The following is a 27,555-nucleotide window of genomic DNA, read 5'->3' as shown; positions in this document are numbered from 1 at the left end:
TCGTGGCTGTTTCCCAGGGTCTGTATTAACAGAAAGCTAGAGTCAAGGAGCTGTAACTTATTATCAAGTTTGAGTACATCAGAGTAATGCAGGTATCTTAAACATTACTGATTTTTGTATCCTGCAACTTTCCTGAAATCGTTTATTAATTGCAGTAGTGTTTTGATGGACTTTTTAAGGGTTTCTTCATATAAGATGATGTCATCTTCAAACAAGTATTGTCCCATGTCCCATTTCTAATTTTGATGTCATTTTCTTTTCTTGCCTGATTTCTCTGTCTGGGATTTTTTTTTTTTTTTGGCCATTATCTTGAATGAAAATGGTGAAAATGGGAATCTGTGTTTTGTTCTGGATCTTAGAAGAAATGCATTAAACTTCTCCTTTCAATATTATTTTAACTATGGATTGTAGTATTCAATTTATTGTTTTGAAGTATGTTACTTTTAGATTGAGAGTTTTGTCATGAAGTGATGTTGAATTTCATCAAATTCCTCGAGTCTACTGAAATGGTTGTATAGTTCTATCCCTGTATGTCAAGGATCATTATGTCATTATGATGTATGACATTTATAAGTTTGTATATGCTGAACCATTCTTGCATCCCTAGGATGCATACAACTTGATCAGTGTGATTAGTCTTTTTAATGCTTTGTTGGATTTGGTTTGCTTTTATTTTATTGAGGATTTTTGCATTTATGTTCATCATAAATATTGAAGCTTTATTTTTTTTTTTGTGGTGTATGTCTCTGGTTTTGTCATCATGGTGATGCTGAACTCAGTGAGTTGGGAAGAATATCAACATCTTAATTTTTTGAACACCTTGAAAGGAGTTGGTGATTTTTTTTTTATTTTCTTCTCTAAATTTAGCAGTGAGGCCATCAGGTCCTGGGCTTTTCTTTGAGGAGAACCTTCTTGTTACTAATTCAGTTTATTGCTTCCTATCCTTTTTTTTTTTCAGGTTTCTGTACAGTTGTTCAAAATCTTTTTTTCCATGAAATTACTAATACTACTCTACTTCATTTCTGAGTTTATAATTTGAGTCTATTCTGTTTCCCTTAGTCAGTCTTGGTATAGGTACATCAATTTTGTTATTCATTTTATATATAGAATTTGGAACTGATCTGTCACCACTCACAAATGAAGGTCTGTTAGTATTGAGGTGATGATGGATCAGGAGTGAGTAAAAAGGTTATAAATGTTTTACCATTTTAAATGAGACTCTTTCTCAATTGAATGTTTTCTTGGTTGTTCCAGAACTTGACCTTTCCAGAGTTTTGCTGCTTAGTTCATTCAATTTCAAATTGTTTTCTCATGTTTTCATTGAGGAACAAGGACTTGAAGCTTCTAATTGGCCATTTCAATAGTTAAATCTGTTTTTTTTTTAAAGATTTATTTATTTATTTGAAAGTCAGAGTTACATAGAGAGAGAAGGAGAGGCAGAGAGAAAGGGAGAGGGAAAAAGGTCTTCATCCGATGGTTCACTTCCTAATTGGCTGCAATGGCCGGAGCTGTGCCAATCTGAAGCCAGGAGCCAGGAGCTTCTTCCAGGTCTCCCACATGGGTACAGGGGCCTAAGGACTTGAGCCATCTTCCACTGCTCTCCCAGGACATAGCAGAGAGCTGGATTACATGTGGAGCAGCCAGGATTCAGTCTGGCGCCTATATGGGATGCCGGCACTGCAGGCACCCCTTAACCTGCTGCACCACAGTGGCGGCCCCTGTATCTGTTTTAAACCCATTAAAAATGCCATAGAATGTCTCTGATATCTTTTTCTAGGTAAGAAAAAAATTCTACCCTCAAAAATAAGACATCAAAATGCTATAGATTCTATACTAGATATTTAGGATAGCAGATACTGATTAAAGAGAAAGTTTTCTCTCCATACACAGTATAATTTATGGTATAGCAGGTTAATCCACCACTTGAGACTCCAGTACCCCTTTATGGGATATCTGCTTTGAGTCTTGACTATTCTTGCAATCCAGCATCCTGCCAGTGCACCTGGGAAAGCAGCAGATGGTGGCCCAAGTACTTGAGTCCCTTCCACTGATGTGGGAGAACCAGTTGGACTTCCAGGTTCCTGGCTTCCACTGGGCTGAGACCTTGCTATTGTGGATATTTGAGAAGTGAAGTAAAGAATAGAAATTGAATCTTGAGTCATTCTCTCTCTCTCTCTCTCTCTCCCCCCCCTCTCTCTCTTTCTCTCTTCCTCTCTCCCTATTCCTGTCTATGTCACCCTACTTTTCATATAAATAAAAAAGTAAATAAATACATTTTTCTTGTGAAATGATATTGTTCATTGCTTAGATCCCAATGCTTAGCTTGCTTAGATTGTATGGTACCTGATACCAATTACTCCTTAGGTTTTGAAATGAAATTAGAATGTATGGTTGTACACATGTAAACAAAGTTTAAAAAATGCTAAATCTGTTATTATAAGGGACTGTAGAATCACAGCTAAGCAACAGTTTTACACTGCTTAATTTGACTCACGGTGTTTGATTACCCCATAATTGTTACAGTAGGCTAAATCACTATATACTTTTGCCAGCACTATTGTATGCATTACTCTCAAATCCTTAGTGAAATGATTCAAGATAATTTTCAAAGTAATTGAAGAAATCTGGTTATTATTAAGAAAATCCATTGCTTCCTGTCTTGGTGCCAGTTTTAATTTTGAGGGAAGCATTATCTCTATTTTGAGAAATAGCAAATTATTTCACTGTGCTTGGTTATGAGTGTTGAGATTGATGTTTCATTGCTGCCAAGAACTCTACATTGCAATTAGTTGATGCGTGGCTATTCTGAGCAAAGACACATGCGTCATGCAAGACAAATGGCACAAAATAGAATAAAGAGAGGTTGAGAGCCAGTGCCCAGGTTCACAACCAAAGGACAATTCAGGAAACAAGATAGAAATATATTTGAACAATACCCTGATTTATATTTTCATAAAGTAATAATTCTGTGAACATTTACCCTAATGAAATATAAATAAAATTTAAAACTTGGGAAAATACAATTAAAATCAAAATAATTACAAACTCCGAAAAACCTGTCCACAAAAGCAGAAAACAAAGAAACAATTTCACTATTAAATAAATGCTAAGCTTTGATGTGATACATATCACAGGAAATCCAGTGAAATCTTACAGTGACAGAAAGAAATCTCACCTTTTTATATAGTCATTCAAATAAAACTCATCACATGCCTGATCTTAAGCAAAAAAAATTTCTGCAATTTAAATGACTCCATAGTGAAATTTGTCATATATACTATATCTTAGATTCACTTGGAAATTGTGATAGCATCTGTTAGTTAATTGGCTTTCTCTAAAGAAAAAACAAACACACAAAGTTCTCACAGCTTTATCACAGGAGGTAGCTTTGCAGTTCTGATATAGGGGCAGAAACCGTGAGGCAGGGTTTCTATTTTCCTGGAAGATTACATTTCAGAGAGATGGCTCCTAATTCCTTAAGAAAGTCATTTCTAGATTATAAAGCTGACAATAGAATTAGTTAGCATTTAAAAGGATTTACATGCTTTTCAGAAATCGAGAAGTAATAGGGGTTGGGGCTTTAACATATAAATTTAGGGAAGACAAAATTTAGTTACCACATGTATGTACTTAAGTAGATAACATATTTAATATTTGTGAGGACATATTTATGTGTGTGCATGTTTTTTGTGTAAAATTATCACCTCAGTGTTTATTTAGTTCTCTTGAAAATTGCATAACACTCTCAGAGCATATGACCTTATTGTGACCCAAACCACATAGTAGTTTGAGGTATTATTTGTTAACAATAGAAATGCTGATCGGAATTTACTATGGAACCATTTTTCAGGTGTTCTTTGCTTTTTTTTTTTTTTTTTTTTGGCTTTGTAAGATCCATTTCATTTATTTGAAAGGCATAGTGACAGAGATGATTATCTCTGAACATCACACCAAAGATCCAATGATGACAAGAACTAAAAATGTTCCATTGGATTCAGCAAATCTTAAATAACTACATCAGAGGTGCACATGATTTATCTGGAGCTACACTGTAAGTCAATCAGTGTAGTAGGTTACAACAACCAATATTGGGAGCAGCATTATGGTATAGTATGTAAAGTCATCACTTGCAATGCCAGCATCCCACAAGGGCACCAGTTCATATCCTGGCTGCTTCACTTTCGATCCAGGTCTCTATAATGGCCTAGGGAAAACAGTGGCTAATGACCCAAGATATAGGCCTGCCACTCACCTCGGAGACCGGGTCTAAGTCTTGTTTCTTTTATTTATTTATTTATTTATTTATTTATTTATGTGACAGGCAGAGTGGACAGTGAGAGAGAGAGAGAGACAGAGAGAAAGGTCTTCCTTTGCCGTTGGTTCACCCTCCAATGGCTGCCGTGGCCGGCGCGCTGTGGCCAGCGCACCGCGCTGATCCGATGGCAGGAACCAGGTACTTCTCCTGGTCTCCCATGGGGTGCAGGGCCCAAGTACTTGGGCCATCCTCCACTGCACTCCCTGGCCACAGCAGAGAGCTAGCCTGGAAGAGGGGCAACCGGGACTAGAACCCGGTGTGCCGGCGCAGCTAGGCAGAGGATTAGCCTGTTGAGCTGTGGAGCCGGCCCAGGGTCTAAGTCTTTAAAAAAAGAAAAAATTACTATATTTTTTGTAATTTTATCTTATTAGTAGCATCCCAACTGTTTTGCTGCACTGAATTCAATGGAAATGAGTCATATTTAGTCAATATTGAAGGGGGAAGAATTATATAAGGGATGAGCATTGGGAATGTCAGGATAGTAGGAGGGGTCAATTTACAGGCTGCCTACTAAAAATTGATAAATAATTCACAATTTATAGTGTTTTAAGTCTATATAAAGTAGATAAAACAATTTGAATAAAATCCATATTGTCTAATAAGACATAGTGATTGGGAAAAGTTACTATTTTGACAATTCATAGACTGTAGAGTGAAAGATCAGTTTTTTCTATACCCATGATCTGTGTCTTACAGGAATATGTTCCATCTGGCAAGACTTGGCATAAATGATTTCTGAGTCATAAGCTTTTATGACCTACTTGCCAAGTTTTTCCATCTTGTTTTGTAAATACAACCTGATTTAAAATGCTGTCATCATAACTCTCAGATTTATCTGTTTACGTAGGATTCTATGTTGGCGAGGGTTCTTACCCCAGTGTTAACGAGCAGAAATTTTTTGTGAGGCATATAGATTTGTGATAAACCCTAATTTAGTTGGATTTAGAGACCATAATATCTAGGCAACTGACTCATTCTAGACTCTATATCTTAATAAATTTTAGAAGATGACTACTAATTTATTAATTTTAAAGTATTTACTTGTTTATTTAGATTTAACAATTTTAATATTTTGTTATATTCACTTCATTTGTAGATATTATGCACATATATATTTTCTTGAAAGGGGATATTAAAGTCATATAATGTGAGATTCAAGACAATGATGTAAAGTAAGGAAAGAATTGTATATTATTATGTAGAGAGTATAATTCAGTGAAGGCAATATTTATAAGTCCATATATATTGAGTATATCACATCCACACATTTATTATGCTCTATTAACTTTCATATATTAGAGAAAATATGTGGAATTAGTCTTTCTCATCTGATTTATTTCACTCAGCATAATTATCTTCCATTTCAACCACTTTCTTGCACATTTAAAGATTCCATTCTTCTTTCTGAGTAATATCCATAGTGTGTATCTACCACATTTTCTTTATCTAGTCATCAGCTGATGAACTTTTTTTTAAAGATTTATTTTATTTATTTGAAAGACAGAGTTACAGAGAGAGGGAGAGAAAGAGAGAGAGAGAGATCTTCCATCCACTGGTTCACTCCCCGGATGGCCACAATGTCCAGAGCTGCACAGATCTGAAGCCCGGAGCCAGGTGCCTCCTCCAGGTCTCCCACGCAGGTGCAGGACTTGGGCCATCTTCTACTGCTTTCCAGGCCATAGCAGAAAGCTGGATTGGAAGAGGAGCAGCCAGGGCTAGAACCAGCGGCCATATGGGATGCCGGCGCCTCAGGCCAGGACTTTAACCTGCCATGCCACAGCGCCAGCCCCAAGCTGATGAACATTTTAAACATCTAAGTTGATTCCATAGCTTTGCTATTGTGAATTGGGCTACAGTAAACATGAGAGTGCAGTTAACTTTCATTTTCTGATTTCATTTCCTGTGGCTGTACTCTTGTAAGTAGGATAACTAGGTCACGTAGTAGAGGCATTTTTAGTTTTTGGAGGAATCTGCACACTATTGTGCATGGTGGATGTACTAATTTGCATTTTCATCAACAAGGATTTTAAAATCTTTGATAACTTTATTTATATGCCTTACAAATTTCTCTCAAATCCTTTCTCAAACTGAAGAGAAATAAACGGTAGGGGCCAGCACCGTGGCTTACTTGGTCAATCCTCCTCCTCCTCCTAAGTTTGGCTCTCTGCTGTAGCCCAGGAAGGCAGTGGAGGATGGCCCAGGTGCTTGGGCCCTGCACTCACATGGGAGACCAGGAGGAAGCACCTGGCTCCTGGCTTCGGATTGACGCAGCACTGGCCGGCCATTTGGGGGGCGAACCAACTGAAGGAAGACCTTTCTGTCTCTCTCTCTCACTGTCTAACTCTGTCAAGTAAATTAAAAAAATAAAATAATCAGTCAATTCAACTTTAAAAAAGGAAAGAATGGTAAATGATTTTTGAATATATTTATTATCTTTCTCTTTTATGGTTTACATATTTTACTAAATATAAATATTTTTATAAAATAGTAAACTGTGTAACCTATGCCATTTTCTCCTTTGTTTTCCTGTTTTATTCCATGTTCTCTATACTGTTATATATGAACTTGAAATGCTGCTTGGAAGAAAAGAATTGATACTACATTAATTCCTTAGTAATCCAGTTTTTATTTAATTTAAGTATATAAACTTGACCTTTTATCTATTTTTAGGTTGCTTAACAATGTTGGGCCAATAAAATATTTAATATTTAGCTATACAATTTCTTTCCATGTAAAGTATTTAGATATATTCTAAAATCTACAGAAATGCAGTATTTCATCTTAAAATAATATCCTAATTTTAATATTTGAAAAAATCCTCATTATACATTGCTTAATCTAATGTTCATTTGAATATGTGGCTGGAATATGTATTGCCTTTTTGCTGTAAGATCATTTTATGAATGTTGTTATTGTTAAGTTTCGTGTGAAATATCTTTCAGAGCACTATCAACTGTATGTTCCTGAGTCAGCTCAAGTTGGTTCGGCTGTTGGGAAAATCAAGGCCAATGATGCCGACACAGGCTCAAATGCTGACATGACATATTCCATCATAAACGGTGATGGTGTTGGAGTTTTCTCCATCTCCACTGACAAAGAGACCAGAGAAGGGATCCTTTCCTTAAAGAAGGTAAAGCACACAAACAAAAAACATACTTTCTATGACTCAGTCAATTCACCCATCTTTCCATTAGTAGAAATGTCAACAGAAAGATGAGTAGCCCATGCCCCCTGATCATTATTTTCTCCTTGAGATACAGGTACATTTCAGTTATGGTTGGGTTCAACTCCTCAGATCCTTTGTCAGGAAATATATTTTCTTAAGGAAGGAAGAACTGATGTGAAATACACTAGGAATCATTCTTTATGTTTCATCTCTGCTCACATCTTGATGAAATATTCCAGTGATATCCATGAAATGCATATAATTAAGCTCATCAAAGTGTAGTGAATTTTTAAGAGCAACAGGAATTTGCTGATATCCAATTAGTGATATTCATTAATAAACTGAGTCCTTACAATAAATAATCTTAGAAGCAAGAGTCCTTTACTAATTTGTTAAAAATATCTAAGAGTGGACTGAACAAATATTTGAAGACTCATAAAAATATTTTTTAAAAACTGTATTGTTCTGATTGAATAAACTCAGGTGTATGATTAAATTTTTTTCTAAATCACTATTCTTAACTATTGGTGTACATAGTTTATGATAGAACAAAAAATAAATAGAAGTAATAGCCCTTGAGTATTTTGCACACAAATTGAAGACATAAACTTACTAAATAATATTAGGTTATGTTACTTTATAACTATGTTACTTTATAACTTTAATTTTTATAATGTTGTATTCAAGAAGAACATAGCATCTTAAACATTTTTGAAAGATGAAGTAAAAGAAGGTACTTCAATTAGATTCTACTTTTTGTATTTCTTTGACATTCTGGTGTGATATCCAGTCACAGATAAGAGTTTTGCTTTCCTATGGCTCTACCTTGTTTTCTTGCTCTTTCCCCCACCTCTTCTTCCATTTTTCTTGCCTTTCTGGTCTATTTATTTCTATTCTGCTTTCTTGTCCATTTCATTTCCATATCCTTTTATCTTTGGACAATACTTACTTACTTTCTATTTACTTACCTACCTTCCTCCTCTGCTTTCCCCATTGAATATTTGGTTATAGCAGTTTTCTCCAAATTTATGCATATATTAATAAAAATATACCTGACTCAGCTTTTGTGTTTTCAAAAAATCATACTAATGCAACAGATCTCAGAATTTTCAGATAATAGATTTTTTTTCATGAATGCCCATTATGTTAATGTTATTATTCCACATTGTTGTAATCCATGTAACATTCAGGGACATTTCTAACTAATATAAAATCTCCTCAATGTGTAGATAACACACATTAAAAGACGTAATTTTGCTTAATAATCATGGATTCATCAAATCAGCTTCAGTACACCCATTAACTTTCTCCTCATTTTTTTATTCGTAAGATGGTATCATTGGGGGGAAAAACTATTATTAATTTGCTTTTAAGAATATATGACACTGGGCCAGCGCTGTGGCTCAATAGGCTAATCCTCCACCTGCAGTACGGGCACACCAGGTTCTAGTCCCGGTTGGGGCTCCAGATTCTGTCCCGGCTGCTCCTCTTCCAGGCCAGCTCTCTGCTGTGGCCCGGGAGTGCAGTGGAGGATGGCCCAAGTCCTTGGGCCCTGCACCTGCATGGGAGAACAGGAGGAAGCACCTGGCACACCGGCCGCAGCAGCCATTGGGGAGTGAACCAACAGAAAAGGAAGACCTTTCTCTCTGTCTCTCTTTCTCACTGTCTACTATGCCTGTCAAAAAAACAAACAAACAAACAAACAAACAAAAAAAAAAAAAAAAAAAAAACACTGGTGCCCTTGTAAAAATAAATGGGAATGCAGACAATTAATGCAATAGGTTCTAAATGGAACTCCCAATGCAGTGCCTTAGTGTATTATGTGCTAAGATTTTAGTTTGAGAATAAGAGGAAATTCATGTCTTTCGAACCTGGATTCATATATTTTGGTGTAGTAAGACTGGAAGGGGACTGAGACATTTGTCATTTTAACAAATATTCTAACTGATTGACTTTAGAATATGTTCAGAACATAGACTGAGAAATTTAATCCCAATATGAAACTTTACATGGTAAAGTGAATCCATATATTTATCTATCATCTATCTACTATGTGTGTATTTTGTATATTTTACTATTTGCGTTATTTATGATAATAGTTTCATATTTACTTAAAAGTGAACATGAACTTGTCTTTTAAATCTTACCAAAGGAGATTGCTAAGCACAGCTTGAAGTACTTAAATATTTACAGAGCAATCATCATCACTGGTATACATAAAACATAAGTGTCTCAACAAGTGTATTTTCTCATTGACATCTTACATTCTCAGGACTGTCAAACCTAGATTAAGAATATATAATGAAAAAGTCAACATACTCATTGTTATTTAACAAATGTATGTATTTTGAGTGCCTCATGCTCTCACTGCATTGCTCCATATGAGATACCCCAAGATGAGAAAGATGAGCAAAGCCTCATTCCAGGCAGTCCATATTTGCACAGAGCTTCCAATGTATGAGAGGGGACAGACACTAACACAGTGTCACATAGATTCCAGGAATGGTAATTAACACTTTCCATGAAAAGTATTAGTTGGTGCTGTTGGGGAATACAATCTGAGATATTTGAGTCGGTGTGGTATTTAGTAGTGGTTGCACAGAGAACTGAAGGATTGCGAGGATGAGCATTCTGAGAGAATGAAAGGAAATGTCCCAAGTGACTCATCTGGGCAGATATTTAGGAACCAAAATAACATAGTTGATTCAATACAAGAGAGAATGAAAGGAAAGCATAAATTATGTCAAATGGAAAACTATTGAATATATTTAAGTAGGAAGAAGAGAGGTCTCACTTGATAGCAGTCTTTCTGATTAATTATTGTTCCAGGCAAATAATGACAAGACAATGTGTCAATTCACAACTTCCCTCTTAACATCTAGCTCAACTTTTGACACACAGTGAACATTCAATAAATATTAGAGTAATTATTAGATGGGGACATTCACTAAAAGGTAAGGTACTTTTCATTTTCTGGATGATCTTTTCCTTAGTTGAATTCAGGTAAAATGGATTAATTATTTTTGGGAGTTTTATCTTGAATCCTCAGAAACACCATTTTTTAAAGATTTATTTATTTAAAATGCAGAATTATATATAGATGTATATATATATATATATATATAGAGAGAGAGAGAGAGAAAGGTGAGATGGAGAGAGAAACAGATCTTCCATCCACTGGTTCACTGCCAAATGGCCTCACTAGCCAGGGATGAGCCAGGGCAAAGCCAGGAGCCTCTTCCAGGTCTCCACTTGGGTGCAAGGGCAGAAGGATTTGGGCCATCTTCCACTTCTTTCCCAGAGCATTAGCAGGGCTGGATCAAAAGTGGAGCAGCAGGGTCCCTACCTGGCATGCATATGGGATCCTGCACTGCAAGAGGCAGTTTAGTCCACTGTGCCACAGCACTGGCCCCAGAAACACCAGTTTTGAAGAAATAAGATGAAGACTGGAAATTAAAGGGGTCTTTGAGGCAATTTTCGAAAATTAGGAGAATAATTTGGCATTGAAAATTTCCAAAAGGTGACATATGAGGAAAGTAGTCATTAAAAATATGAAGTAGTCTAGAAATTTAATATAATTTAGGGGAAGTTATATTAGATTCAGCAAAGGAGCAGAGGAATTCCTGGATAATTACCCCTAGTGATTATAATCATTATAATTATCATCATGACTAATGTAAAAGCAAGTTATATTTGTTTTGTATTCCCTCTGTGTCTGTTTAGATTTTAAACAGTTTTTTAAAGATCTGTTTATTTTTATTTGAAAGAGCTACAGAGGCAGAGATATTCCATCCTCTGGTTCACTTGCCAGATGGCCGCGGTAGCCAGTGCTGGACCAATCTGAAACCGGGAGCTTAGAGCTTCATCCGGGTTTCCTACGTGGGTGGTGGGGGCTCAGACACTTGTGTTCTCTTTCACTACCATTCCCAGGCCATTACAAGGGAGCTGGATAAGAAGTAGAGTACCTGGGACAAGATCTGGCCCCATACAGGGTGCTGGCATTGCAGGTTGCAGCCTCAACAGCTAAGGCACAATTCCAGTCCCTATTATGAACACTTTTGAGTTAGTATACCTATTATTGTTCCTTTAAATTTTACTATGCCTTTATGAAGCAAGGAATATTATCATCTCCACTTCGCAGTGAAAAAAAAAAAAAAAAAAAAACAAATAACAGAGAGAGAAAGAATGGTGGTCAAACAGTGGACAGAAAATTGAACTGGAACAATCTGTCTTCAGAGTCCAAACACATTACCATGTGACATATGAGGATGGAATGAGATAAAATTGTGCTTTGCTACGATGGAGAGAAAAATTGCAATGTGGTGGAGAAAGAATAGGAAACAAGCCCAAGTGAAGATAAAAAGGAGAAACACACCAGCTTGGGAGCTTTTTTTTTTTTTAATTATTTTTTTTTTAAAGGCAGAGTGGACAGTGAGAGAGAGAGACAGAGAGAAAGGTCTTCCTTTACCATTGCTTCACCCTCCAATGGCCGCTGCGGCTGGCACTCTGCGGCCCACACACCGCGCTGATCTGAAGCCAGGAGCCAGGTGCTTCTCCTGGTCTCCCATGCGGGTGCAGAACGCAAGCACTTGGGCCATCCTCCACTGCACTCCCTGGCCACAGCAGAGAGCTGGCCTGGAAGAGGGGCAACTGGGACAGAATCCGGCGCCCCGACCGGGACTAGAACCCCGTGTGCCAGTGCCGCAGGTGGAGGATTAGCCTATTGAGCTACGGCGCTGGCCAGGGGAGCTTTGTAATAACATGCAGGATGGCGGTTCTCAAGCAGGGCTAGTACTGTGGCATAGTGGGTAAAGCTTCCTCCTGAGGCACTTGCATCCCATAGGAGCATTGGTCCTGACTGCTCCACTTCTGATCTAGCTCCCTGCTAATACACCTGGGAAAGCAGCAGAAGATCGCCCAATTGCTTGGGCATGAAACCCAGATAAAGTTCCTGACTCCTGGCTTCAGCCTAACCCAGGCCTGCCCATTGTGGTTATATGTGGAGTGAATCAATGGATGTAAGATCTCTGTCTCTCCATCTCTCCCTCTAGCTCTGTGACTCTCACTTTCAAATAAATAAAGAAATATTTTTTTAAAAAAACACTATCAAGCAAATTAATAAGAACACAAGATTTTATTTTTAATTAGGTGAATATAGGATGTTTCCAGGCATAGGAATTCAATAGAGGTTAGACATTAAGGAAACTGGTGAAGACAATGGATCTATAAGGAGAATTGGGGATTAGAAGAGGCTCCGAGTGGCATTTTGATCAGAGGAAGGCAAAAACGTGATAATTTGCTTCCTTCACCGAGACAACTCAGGAGCAGGAGGAAGAAGGAGCTGGCTGCAAATAATTGTAATGATCTAGGGTGTGCATAGGAGGGATGTTCCTGTCTTTTGGGCCTTGTCATCTTTAAGAAAAGGTTATACGAAATTTGGAAAAAAGAATGCATGATGACTATACACATATACAGGTATTGACTGTGGCACTGCAAATGATAGGGGGCCGGCGCCATGGCTCACTTGGTTAATCTTCCACCTGTGGTGCTGGCATCCTATATGGGCACCGGATTCTAGTCCCAGTTGCTCCTCTTCCAGTCCAGCTCTCTGCTTTGGCCCCAGGAGTGCAATGGAGGATTGCACAAGTGCTTGGGCCCCTGCACCCGCAGGGAGACCGGGAAGAAACACCTGGCTCCTGGCTTCGGTCGGCACATGCCAGCTGTAGTGGCCATTTGAGGAGTGAACCAACGGAAGGAAGACCTTTCTCTCTGTTCTCTCTCTCTCTCCCACTCTTTATAACTCTACCTGTCAAATAAATAAAAAAAAAAAAAACAAGAAAATGATATAGACATTTTTATCATGTGTTGCTGAAGTTAATTTGATATTCTCTGAAAACCTAAGGTAATATGAAATATGTATATACATATAGTTAATTACCATGAATACTTCATTCTATTTTGTTTAAACACAATAGACATTTTCAAAATGATAAGTTCCAGTTGTATAGATAGTAGTGATGGTATACTAAAAATAATATTGACAAATAATGAGTGTAAGTTGTGTTTTCACTTTCTTAATTTATTTTCTAATGTTTTTAAATTTTTAGAGACAGATAAAGAGGCAGAGACAGATAAGTTATGCTAAAGAGTTCCTATCCACTGCTTCAAATGCTGTATAAATGTGTGGGGCTGAGCCAGGGTCAAAGTTGCGATGCAGAAACCCAACTGTTGTCTCCCACACGGGTGGCAGGAACCCAGTACTTGAGCAACACTGCTACCTTCCAGGGTCTGCATTAGCAGGAAGCTGGAGTCAGGAGCCAGAGCCAGTCATCAAATCCAAGTAGTCATCAAATCCAATCTGATGTAGAATGTGAGCATCTTAACTACCAGTTAAGTCCAACCTACTTATTTTTTTCAGTATACTCCAGATTTCCTCTGATGTACATTTATGTTTGCATTCATACAATTTTTGATCTCTCACATTAGGTTTGTAAACTGCATAGTTACTTCATTGCCGTATATCTTATGCTGTGAATAATTGTAATTTAAAAAATAAACTATATAACTGAAGTGGATTTTAACCTTCAAGAGGTACTGATTCAGATGCAGGAAATGGATAAAATAGTCCTAAAAATCTGTTCCTTCTTTAATCTCTCCAGCAGCTCATCTTAGCCAGCAGGGCAGAACACCTAATCTCCTCAAAGATCAAAATCAGCACAGCTCTATAAATAAGCCAGCAGAAGCAGCTGCACACTCCGGCCCATATCATTCCTTCATCAGAAAATTGCCAAGTCAGCTTCACTGGTGCATGGTGTGCTACATTGTAAATACACTTTGATAACTTTCATTCATTGTTTAATGGAGCCTGACTGGGTGGAAAGGCAAAGAAAGATAAGGATGAATGCAAGATGATGTGTTCTTTCCCCTGACATAAACCCCCATAGCCAGGGACTGCCTTCTCCTTAGCAGCATTCCTCAAAATCTCTTCTTGAGGCCCTTTTATCAATTTGTGCTCTTGAAGACAGTTGTTCCAAATATTTTTCTTTACCATGAGCCTCTAATCTTCTATGCTCTCCTGATTTTAGCAAATGCCGCTTCCCTCTTTCTGTCTTATTAAATGGCCTATGTGCTGCCTAATAAATTAATCTTAAAAAAATTTAAGCTTGTCTTTTAAAAACAACAAAGAATGGTCAAAGATAGAATCTTTATTGTTAACTAAAGTATAAATATTGATATTACCATTTAAGAGATCTATGACATTATCTCATGTCTTTGCAATTCAATTTTATTTCAGCGCTTCACAAGGTGTTTATGGAAAATACATAAAATACGATGAAAATAGTTCTGTATGCTGCATCTGACTTATAAGTACAATTCTATCTGCATAGAAATCTTCATTTCTTTTTGATTCACTTTGTTTTACCTGCACCTTTTTTTTAAGATTTTATTTCTTTATTTGAGAGGTATAGTAACAGACACTGAGAGGCAGAGACAGAGAGAAAAGTCTTCTGTCTTTTCAGCCAGAGCTGCGCTGATCCGAAGCCAGGAGCCAGGAGCCAGTAACAACTTCTGGGTCTCCCACGTGGGTGCAGGGGCCCAAGGACTTGAGCCATCTTCCAGTGCTTTCCCAGGCCATAGCAGAGAGCTGGATTGGAAGAGGAGCAGCTGGGTCTAGAACCAGAGCCCATATGGGAATCCGGCGCCGCAAGTGGAGGGAGGATTAACCTGCTGCACCACCGTGCCCCCCTGCACCAGTTTTTATTTATACTTTCCAGAGCACCCTATGTGGTCCTTTTTTCTGTCTTCCTTGTTTCATGGTCTTCAGTGCACTTAGAACCATGCTCAGGATGACTTATCCTTTATTATACTGCATAATGGATGCAGGCTGTTTCTTTCTTCTTATCATCTACTTCCCTTTAACTTTTTTTTTTTCCGGAAGAAGGCTTTTCATTTTCTTAAAAATTTACATTAACTATTGGTTTTGTTTTGCAACATTTCCAGGTATATTTCAGTCACCAATCTTCTTCTTTGGGTTATCTTTTTTGTTTCACATATTATAGTGTACATTTCTGCAATTCTTCCATGTGGAAAAAGTAGTAATTTCATAACTTTTTTCCTCATTTAAGATTTATTTATTTGAAATACAGAGTGATAGAGAGAGTGAGAAAGGGAGAGAGATTGAGAATGAGAGAGAGAGAGAGAATCAATCTTCCATTCACTGGTTCACTCCCCAGATTGCTACACGGATGCTGGAGTGAGGCCAGGTGAAGCCAGGATCCTGGAACTCCATCCACGTCTCCCAGGGGTGGCAGGGACCCAGCACTTGGGCTGTCTTCTGCCACTGTCCCAGCACATTCTCAGGGAGCAGCTTCTGAAGTAGAACAGCCAGAACTCAAACCAGCTCCCATATTGGATGCCAGCATTGCAGGTGGCCATTTAACCTGCTGCTGCATAACACTGGCTCCTCATATCTTTCTAAAACCTGCTGTTTCTGATAGTATAAGACTTATTTCTAGGCCCACACTGCAGCTCACTTGGCTAATCCTCCACCTGTGGCACTGGCACACCAGCTTCTAGTCCTGGTTGGGGTGCCAGATTCTGTCCCGGTTGCCCCTCTTCCAGTCCAGCTCTCTGCTGTGGCCCAGGAAGGCAGTGGAGGATGGCCCAAGTGCTTGGGACCTGCACCCGCATGGGAGACCAGGAGGAAGCACCTGGCTCCTGGCTTTAGATCAGCGCAGCGTGCCAACTGTAGCAGCCACTTGGGGGGTGAACCAATGGAAAGGAAGACCTTTCTCTCTGCCTCTCTTTCTCTCACTGTCTAACTCTGCCTATTTCTAATTAATTACACTGTGAAAGCATGGATGATTGCCTTGAATGTGTATCCATTGTGTACTATAGGAGTATAGTTCTCTATGAAAGATGTTAAACAGTTTTGTAAAACAGAACAGTGTATTTTAAAAACTTTCCATCGCCACTGTGTAAAAAATTATTCTGCCATTTAACTTAACAAATGATTTGAGATGTGAAATAAGAATGAACAGAATAAGTTACAAGTATATTTTTAAAAGTTTAAGTCAATCTCAAAAAACATGAAAATGTTCACTTACAAACATCTACTCCACCTATCATACTTTGTATACAAGAAAGCTAGCTAGGTTTCTAATTCTAATAAATTACTTACAAAATCTGAACATTGATTAGGGATTTCTTTTTTAATTCAGTACAGGTTCTATTTTTATCCATGCAGTGTTCTAATATCTGGAAAGTTATTCAACTCAGCCAGAGGCTATCCAGTGAAGGGTCAAATTTTGATTAAGTGACATTTATCACTAGATTTCTAATGACTTTTGTAAAACCATGCTTGGGGGCAACTTTTGTTCTTTCTAGGCATCTTTCTGTCCAAGCCATGAGCTTGGAATGATAAATCATTTGAAACAACATTGAATGTTAATTGATTGTTTTGTACACAACTAGAAAATTTAGTGCACTAGTTCAAAATAAATAATCTGATAAAATATCCTGATAAGTTAAGGTATACACATCCATCTTGGTGAGCTTTGAAAAGTATTGGTACATTGAATTTTCTTTTACATATCATACATATACATACACAGGCATGCATACATATATATCTGAACTTATATGCATGTGCCACAAAATACAACAGAAAATTAAAAGATAAATTTACTTTTGTATAAAAATTTTTGAAATAACGAATATGATAGACCTTTAAAAAGTTCAGGAAATATTCATACTCTGAAAGTAAACTATATGTGGATTTAGAATTTATTTGCACAAAAAAAAAACTTACCTTTAATTCCATATTTCCATTCCATGAGCTTTTTAAATATACATGTATGTAATTACATATAAATAATAAGCAGCAAATAGTAGATAGTAAATAATTAAATATTTAATGTAGTAATATACTATAATATTTATGTATATTATTTGGAATGAAAATATTTTTCCATGTCCAAATCACAACAAGCAAATATGTGCTACTTTTATGTATCAATATTTTTGGAATTGTAGACAACTGATGAGAGTTACATTCTTTTGCATAGAAAAATGTATAACAAAAATGTATGTACATGTATTCTGACCATACAATGTCAGTGGCCTAGGACAGGGACTACACCCCATATCATAATAAGAAAATCTCCCTGGTGAAACATTTACATTCATACCCTTTTCTTGTATTTTGACAAAATACCATTATTATGAATATATATTTTTTCAGAAAACATAAATTAATGATGTTATACCTATTCTTAGATCTGACCTTTTAATCATTAAAGTGTTTTTTTTTTTTTTTTACATATGAAGATTTTGGCATCAACTCCATTCTGACACTGAACCCTGGACAATGATGCAGCACAGAAATGCAGCAAAGGAGAGGTCCTAGTGAGTCTCTTGCTTAAACAGTTTTAGGACCTCTTTATACTCCATGAAAAGTTAACTCATAGAACGACTTGGCTAAATGGCTTTTTCAGTATTCTTATATTTGTTATGGTTATATAATTCCAGATGAGGAATATATTGGAGTGATTTAAGAGACAGTAGAAATGGTTAATAAGAAATAATTTAAAAGTCCTCAATATGTAAATCTGGCTAGAAAATGATTGATGGAAAAGATGATAACCATCTATAGTGATATGAATTGGTTTAATTTTAAAGAAGGAAAAGTATTATTTTATAAGCTACAAAAAGCAATGGTTTGTAAAAGTAATTACTGAGAGTAATAGAATGAAATTAAAAAACTAAAATTTAAGATGAAATCAGAGCCAACTCATTGACAGTGAGCTGTTAAATTAGGATATTGAGCAGTAGCCCAATTGCATTGGGAAGTAAAATTTATTCCAGAATCAGCACTTCTAACATGGGTTGAGGAGATGAAGAATTTTTCCCAAGTATCACTTTAGCTTCTTAACTCTGTGTCTATGAATTAAAAATTGCAGAGATACTCTGAGTTCTGATAGATGGATTTAGTAAACTTATAATTTCATTTTAAATTAGGTAATAAATACTTTGAAAGACAATGCATGAGAATATATTTTAATGGTATTGCTACTGTATTCCATTAAACATTTCACCATTATTATAAAATGGAATGTTACTGCATACTGTTTATTTAATATGATATTTCTAGCAGGCTAGCACATTGCTTAAGGACTTAAAGAGTTCATATCCCCTTGACAGTGTCTTGACATTTTTTGTGTTGTGCTTCATCATTTATAAGTGGGAAAGAATTATACCTTAGAGAAGGATGATTATTCAATGAGTTATTTATGTTCATTATTTGTGGCACATGCAGGTGTTTATTCATGTTTCATAAATTATATGGACATTTTCATTCTTCACTGCAATAGATCCTTTTTTTTTTTTTTTTGACAGGCAGAGTTAGACAGTGAGAGAGAGAGAGACAGAGAGAAAGGTCTTCCTTTTTCCGTTGATTCTCCCCACAAGTGGCCACCACAGCTGGCGCCCTGCACTGATCCAAAGCCAGGAGCCAGGTGCTTCTCCTGGTCTCCCATGCAGGTGCAGGGCCCAAGCACTTGGGCCATCCTCCACTGCACTCCCGGGCCACAGCAGAGAGCTGGACTGGAAGAGGAGCAACCGGGACAGAATCCAGCACCCCAACAGGGACTAGAACCTGGGGTGCCAGCACCACAGGTGGAGGATTAGCCTAGTGAGCCATGGCACCGGCCAATAGACTCTTTAGTACTGTAAACAAATCTATATTTAAGACTGAGGAAGATTATTCCCCCTCCAAATAATAGGATTTGTTCCAAATGAATGGACTATGAGATGAATTAAGTAATATTCTTTCTCTTCAGAAGTGGGTAGACATGAAAATAGTTATAATACAGAGTGTCAAAGGCTAATGATGTAGAGGTAGCTAAACTTCTATGAGTTCAGAGATAAAAGAGGATCAGGTACTTGGAGGTAGAAGGTGGTTGGGAAAGGCTTTGTGTTGGAGAAGATTCTTAAATATTGTGGAACATGTGAATCAACACGTGGAGTGCAAGAAAATGATTGCAAGCCAAAGCATTTAATATCCAGTCATATTTCCCTTCACGTACAGAGATTAGAGATGAACCATTTTGAAAATTATTAAAATGACAAATATTATCTTGAGGAATATTTCATCTAATCAAAAAGTATTTGTGAGTAGTAAAGGAAACTGACAAGCAAAGCGTTGACTTCTTCAGAACCAAGGAGGTTGACCAGAATATAAAGACGGTGCCCTAGAGATGTAGAAGCAAAATGTTTTTTAAGTAAAAAGTATCAAAAATGAAACAAAATCATTTATTGCTTTATGGGTAATAGGATTCAAAATGTAAATCAAGGCCACTAAATAAATTATTAGATGTATAAGCAAACTTAAGAGTGCAAATGTAAATTTAAAATATAATAATATTTAAGAAAAGTGTGAAAAATGGAAACACTGTTATTTTAGTTGATGTTTAATGTATGGTACTAATACATATATTAAAGGAAATGCAGAAAACACATTACCTAAATTTACAAAAATCACAGTAGTCACTAGAACTAAAAATCAAACTTTATAAATAATAGAAGTAAAAGGAAAATGAGACATGATAGAACCAGAGGTATCTACAATAAACAAATTAGGATTATAACTTTAAATAAAAACTACAGCATAAATGGGAAAATAACAACCTTAATAGAATTCAAACATAAATCACAAAAGACAGAATGTCATTTTATTATACTTAACTGATGAATTCACTCTAATATTCAATATATATAAATTGTTGATGCCACCTGTCAAACAGCAGCAACATTTACAATACATGCATGATATATATGATAAACATCTAGAATAAGACTTATGGGAGATTGTATTTCAACAATTTCACTACATCATAGGTTTAAAAATGTGAATAATTGAATAATGTAATTAATAGAGGCTGATATAAATCAATCTCTCTTTCTGAAGTTATATATTTTATTTCAAATGTCCATAGAGTATAAAATTTACTCTGCACCAGACTATTTCAGTAAAGGTCCAAAACCAATGCTATTATCCAAATGTAACATAAGTAAAAATTAGTAATATAAATCAAGGACCAAAAATTTCCCCCAACTTGAAAATTTAACAACTATAACAACAGCTATAATTTTCCTCAAAAATTCTCAAATCAAGGGAAAAAATGTGAGACCGGTGTCATGGCGCAGCAGATTCCACTGCTGCTTGCAATACCAGCACCCCATATCCCTGAAGAGTAGGTCTGAATCCCAGCTCCTTTGCTTCCCAGTCAGCTCCCTGCTTATGGGCTTGGGAAGACAGCAGAAGATAACTCATATACTTGGGCTCCTCACAACCATGTGGGAGATCAAGTTGGAGTCTTAACTTCTGGCTTCCACCTGCTCACCTATGGCACTTGGATCATCTAGGGAGTAAACTAGCGGATGAAAGCTTGTTCTCTCTCTCTCTCTCTCTCTCTCTCTCTTTAAGTAGGTGTGTGTGGTTGTGTGTATTTCTGCATCTCACTGTCATTTATTTATTCCTAATAAATAAATAGTATAAAAATGGATGGAAATTGACAGAATTTCTGAAGGAATTTCCTTTTCATTTTATTTGAAAGGCTCAGAGAAAGAATGAGACACAAGGGTAGACAGAGAACAATCCTTCATCTGCTAATTATTCCCCAGATGCTTCCAACAGCTGAAGCCAGAAACCAGGAACAAAATTTAGATCTTTTAGATCTCTGGTTAAAAAAAAAAGCATTCTAATCCTTAAGCCATCACCTGCTGCTCTAAAGGGCATGAAATGGGAGAAGCTGAATCAGGAGTGGAGTTGCTGGGATGCAAACCAGGTACTCCAGTATGATGTATTGATGTCCCAAGGGACAGCTTAACCATTGCAGCAAATTCAATTACCTAGAAAAAAATGTATAACTTAAAACTAGGGGTGAAGAAAGGGAAATATCATTATAGTCTTTGAATTGTATCTATGAAATACATTGAATCTGTTCTCTTTATATTAATATCACATTAACATGAGAACTGATGAGAATCTTGTTGCAACAATTACCATGCATTTACTTTGACCATAAGAATCTAACATATAAATACATTACTTAAAATAAATTTTATAATTTTCCTCTAAAATATCAGATATTAAATACTTATGAGATTTTATTCATAACTTTAACCATACTGAGGGTAGAAAATAAAATATAATTGCATAAATATATAAAGTGGAAAGAATAGAAGTAGAAATTTAAAGGTAAAAGAGGAAACAGAAATATGTATCAAAAATTCAAAACCTTGTATCTTGAGAAAAAAATAGTAAAGCAAATCTTAACTAAGGAACAAGGAAGAACTTACAAATATAAACTGCTAGAAAAAATTGAAAAAATATAACATATTTCTGCACAATTAAATTTCATATATGTGCTATTTTAGAAAAGCTGCCAAATTAACTTCAAATAAACATTCCTGTACATATAAATTGATTTTCATGTAAGAGAATTAGAAAGATGAGTGAACCACCTCCCCAAGACCATGAGGGGTCCAGTGATCCACAATGAACTCTATCAAAGCTGAAGGAGCAAATAATTCTAAGGCTGTTTGAACCATCCACACACTAAGAAGAAAGAAAATCTCTGCCATGTTTATATAAGACTAATCTATATCAGTATACTAGGTATGCTGTGACAAATGACCACATCTTGAGTAGCTTGAAAAAACAGAAATGCCATGTTTCACAGATCTGGAGGCCAGAAGTCTGAATCCAAGGTGGTAGCTGCACTACATTCCTCCATAAGTTCTAGTCCAGTATCTTCTTCCTTGCTGTTCCACCTTCTGATGGTTCCAGTCATTCCTTGGCTTGAAATCACATGGCCTCCTCTTATTTTCTCTGACCAATTTTCTCTGCCTCACATACAGGAACACTTGTCAATGGATTTGCTGCCCACCTGGAGAATCCAGAATTAGCTCATCATCTCATCTTTTACAATGAAGCTTCATTGCATTTTTGTCATATGTGAATATTTTGGGGGTTACCATCCGTCCACTCAGATCTTTCTTCTGGCCTCTGAGAATTATGAATTCTCATTTGTAAAATAAATTCACCCCTCCCAACATCCCTAAAAGTCTCAATGCATTTCAAAATTAATTCTAAGTTCAAAAGTTTGCTATGTTTCTTCAGTTCAAAATTTCTGAATCTTATACCTATTAAGTATGAGTGAAACTCAGAGTAGATTTGATCCTTAACCAACAGTATTACTTGTTTTGGTACCTATGAAATTATAAAACAAATTATTTGGTTCCAAAATACAATGGTAGTAGAGACATCTAACAGTCAACAAAAAGTGGAATTTCAGCAGAGAGAAAGTAGGAAGTAAAAAGTGGGTCACTATTCCCAAACACATTCTAAGTCCAGCAGAAAAAAATCTCATTAGGTTTCAAGGCCCAAAAATGAGAACTTGGTCTGGGATTGCTGTCTTAGTCTAAAACTCTGCTGGTCTCTGGCCTTGCCCTGTGCAGAAATTATGTGAAACATGTTTTCCCTGAAAGGAATCACTATAATACATAGCTACAAACTGAGGTTTCTGAGTACAAAAACTAAACTCTCATCCTGCAGGTGGTTGAACAGCAATGCAAGTTCAATGCCCAGGTGTACAGGGATATGTCCCAGAGAACCCAGGGCAGCCACAGAAGCTGAACAAGGCATGGAATATCTTCTCCCCAAGAGCCATCAGGGGGAGTGTAGTCTTCCCAAATTTTGACTTCTTATCTTCAGAATTCCAAGAGAATAAATTTGTTGCATTTTAAAGGGACCCTGTAAGATATTTTGTTATAAGAGCTCACAAAATAGGATAAACAGATTATCTAATAAAAATAAAATAATATGAACACTAAATAATTCTATTTATTAATACAGAAATATTTGAACCACAATTATTAAATCACAGCACAAATGGGATTATTCCTAGAATGGCTGGATGGTTCAATGTTAGAAAAACAACTATGTTAGGCTACATCATATGAAATTATCTTTTGTGTGTCTTTACAAATTTTATACTAAAACTAATGTAAACATTTAAATGTTGAGAGTTGCCAGCAGGTATCCATGTTTTGCTTGCTGCTAGTTATTCTCTTTCCTGGCAAGAGTGAGATTTCACTATGATCATCATAATTGTGAATACTGGGCTATGAATGCATTGTTATTAATATTACCATACAAAATGTAATTACTAGTTTTGTAGTTTATCATAAATTAAAACTTAATTGAGCAACCAAAAGTTTATTAAATTTGACAAGAGTGATCTTACCACTTGTTAAATGTGAGCTTCAATGCTGTGTGATTTTTTTTTAATTCATAGAGCGTGGGGAATAACTGAGTTTTGTAGAGAAATTTAAAACCAAGTCAAATTCTATAAAATGAAAAAATAATCTGCTACTGTCCCTTAAATATTTCTCCCTAAACATGAATATTAATGATTTCCATTACAATACTTTTACCTACTGCTTACCCACTTCTCACATTAAACACTGACTGATAATCTAGCTATTCAGTTTTCCCAAGCTAGAAACTTGTCACAGTTCTGAAAGGTTATAAAATAGGCTGAACACTCCCATACCAAATAACTTGGTGAAACAATTTCCTTAGAGTCGATAATGAAGAACAAATGATCAAGAGCTGAGTCTACACTTGAGGAGTCCTCTAGTAGCTCTGAAAGGAAGAACATTTCCCAGTTCCTCTTAGCTAGAGGGTTAATCAGTTGTTCAGTCTGACTGATTCTTACCATAATTCAGCCAGAAACAGCTAAAGGCATCAACAGTGACAGTATAATATGGAGCTAGAAAACAACTCTTTCTTATGCTCGTGTAAAGTCACTGATTCTGCAGCCAAACTTATCAGGTTCCTATTATCTGTCATGTTTATGGAGGGATTATTTTTGTTTTATTATTTTTTACAGCAGGAAGATATATGCTTTGTGTTGTTTAAACTCTCAGATAATATTTCATGCTATTACTTTCTGCTATGACTCTTTGTGTTTTTCTTCCACTATTTTCTCATCAAAATCCAAGAAAAGATAAACAATTTTCACTCTTCATGCTATACTGTTTTTTTCATAAAATATTTCAGGTTAAAATAAACACATGCATTTCTGGGGAGAGTGAAACCTCACAGAGGTTTAACAAGTTTCCCAAAGGAAAAGATTAGTAAAAAAATTCCTAAGACCTACTTAAGAGATATTGGCGATAGCTACTTAGACAACTATGCAACAGTTACAGTACTGGAAAATAATTATAATTCTAATATAATATTTGTATTCTACCCTGATTATGTCAATAACATTTTATTTTGTGTTCATAATTCTAAAATATCCTTGAATAAGTAGGTAAATATTGTTTCCTCTTAGTTCATATTTGCAATTTAGTTTTATTAGTTTCTCTTCATAAATAAAGTTGTTAAAATATTTCGATTTGCATTAATTCAACTGTTTCTATGTTCTTGTCTCAACCTGTAATAAATGTCTCATTCCTTTGTGGATCCAGAAGGGTCCCCATTGATCCATCTGCCAGGGTTGGCAAACAAACTCCTTGAAATGATTATCCCTGCCCTAGGGTAGTTAAATATATATTAGATGATCATAAACATGAAACCATGTGTCCACATAAACAGCCTTCATCTTAGTAGTAGGTACGTTGGTGTTCAGAGAGACAACATTTAACTTGCCAAAAGACCTGAAGAAAGATGGGGAAAGAGATGTCTTAGATGGACAACTTGGTAACAGTATCAAAAGGACTACAAATAGCCAAAATTCCCTCCACAAATTTTACTGAAAGATGGAAAAACTTATGCAAAAGAATATATGGAAATGAATGCTTTAAAATCCAGCATTGTTGTGAGAAAGGAATGCTAATTATATCCATAGTTAAATGCATTGGGATTGTTAGTCCTAAGTCTTCAGCACTATAAAACTGACCTTTTTTCAAGTTGACTCAAAAAATCACTAGGGTTTCAACTTAAAACAAATCTGAATCTGCCAGGGCTTCTGCTTTCCATGAGCAGCAGGCAGGAAGTCTGACAGCCAAATCCTAAGAGCCGAGGGGCCCGAGCCATCCACCCAGTTCCTGCTAGGCTTCAAGTGTGGACTTTTTCTAGCCATTTTATTGAAAAATTGCTCAGAGGCCCCTTCTTACTCATGTTAATACAGGCATCAAGGAGAGAAAAAGCACACTCTAAGAGTCCAGCTGTCAGTTCTGTGACCCCTCCAACAATATGGATATTAGTTATTCAGAAGAAAATCACTCCCAGTTAGTCAGTCATGAATTGTAGAATCAATTAAATTTTATTTAAAAGCATGTAAAGCTAAAATATATATTTGTATTAAATATAGATCATATGTATTGTATACATGGTCAACTTTGGAGAACTTGAGTTTTTAATGCTTTTTAAATTTGTATTTTCTCTTATGAAAACAAGTAAAATATTATAATGGCCCAGCCTCATCTATGGTTCTAGGACCATAGGAATTTTCTGGGATCTAGCTTCTTAATATCAGGTTTGGAAGCAACATGGCCAATTTTCCAAGGTAATTCAGAAGAGATGGGGAAATAATCATCAATAAGACTGATCATTCGTTAAAATATCCAGCTAAGGACAGTGTTTCCAGTTAGCAAGTCTTTGGCTATTACGGACTACATGTGTAATCCCCTAATGAAATTCCTTATGTTGGGATCTAATACCAGTATGATGTCATGTAGAGGTGGAATACATGGGAGGTAATCATCTGAACTCTAATGAGTGGAATGAATGGCTTTATAATAAGAGCCATGAGAACAAGGACTTCTTTCCAACATTGAGGTCAACACAAGACAGAAGTTTTCCACGAATAGGAAGAGGACCCCTACCAGACACCAGACCTGTGAGCACCTTAAGCTTGGACTTCCCAGCCTAAAAGTTGTGAAATATAACATTTTTTTTATTCAAGCCACCCCTTCTAAGAAATTCTGTTACAGCATTCAGGACTAAAGTGTTGAACCTCAAGAAGAAGTAAAATATCTGAACTTTTCCATAGAGAATGATTATTCTCTGATTCTGCCCAGAAAAAAAAATACTGTGAAATTGAAGCAGGCTTGTACAAAATAAGTGATAGAAGTAGGGATGAAAAAGCCCTACTATCTTTATTCTCATCGACACTCCTCAGGAAGACCAATGTCTGAAGGTACTTCACGGAGCTCAAAATGAGAAGTTGGTCTCTGGCTCACCTACACTAATCTCACCATGGACACTTTTGACATGGTTAAAACTAAGTCTGTGTTCCTTTCAGCTCATGGAGTCCTGATTACATCATGTTAACAATTTCTAAGCTTTCGGTTCTTATCTGAACAAGCACTCCCTCTTGGAAGAAGCATTACTTAACTGCTCAATATACCCCTTGTCGGAGTTTGTGTTCTTATTATTGTCCATAATACCCAAAATGTCTTAAAGCACTAAACACAAAGTGCTATAAAATGTTTGCTTAGTGTTTTGTAGACTATAATATACCATGGAATCTTTGGACCAAATGAATTTTGACCTTACTCCCTACTGTGTGCTAAGTCAAATTCATAATGCTTGGCATATATTGTTAAAGGATACATAATCAATAGGATAATTAAAAATAAGAAAAAATACTAAAAATATTTCAAAAAACTGGGAAGGGCTTTGGGCTTTATGGTGAAGACTCTGTTAGGGATGCTAGAGTCCCATATTGTAGTGCATGGATGTGACTCAAATGGTTGGTATCCTTCCCCTACCTGGGAGACCTACACTGAGTTTCCTAATAACAGCTTTGGTGCTGGCTCAGTCAGGCATTTGGGGAGTGAACCCATGGATGGAAATTCTTTTATCTGCTTCTGGCTTTCTCTCTCTCTTTGCTTTTTGCATAAATAAATGAATAATTTTTAAAAGAATGACAGGAAACACTATAGGCTTAAATCATAGAAAATAAAAAAAGATATAAATAAACAAAAAAGACAGAAGGTAATAAATTTTGAAAATCCAAAGATCATAATATAATAAATGAAATAAATAATACATATA

The 27,555-nt window shown here is 36.2% G+C and overlaps 1 protein-coding gene across 8 annotated transcripts in view; it reads left to right on the top strand.

The window, feature by feature from the left end:
• Nucleotides 1–27,555, top strand: part of CDH18 (cadherin 18) — a 966,744-nt gene that overhangs the window by 854,543 nt on the left and 84,646 nt on the right. For all 8 annotated transcript variants that reach the window (XM_070056895.1, XM_051853855.2, XM_051853858.2 and 5 more), the window contains one exon: nucleotides 7,258–7,445. In XM_070056895.1, the coding sequence (XP_069912996.1) occupies nucleotides 7,258–7,445 (188 nt within the window). The remainder of the gene's footprint in view (nucleotides 1–7,257; nucleotides 7,446–27,555) is intronic.

Source organism: Oryctolagus cuniculus, chromosome 14 (genome assembly GCF_964237555.1).
Source record: "Oryctolagus cuniculus chromosome 14, mOryCun1.1, whole genome shotgun sequence".
NCBI classification, from domain to species: Eukaryota; Metazoa; Chordata; class Mammalia; order Lagomorpha; family Leporidae; genus Oryctolagus; species Oryctolagus cuniculus.
This window is presented reverse-complemented; position numbering and strand designations above follow the sequence as displayed.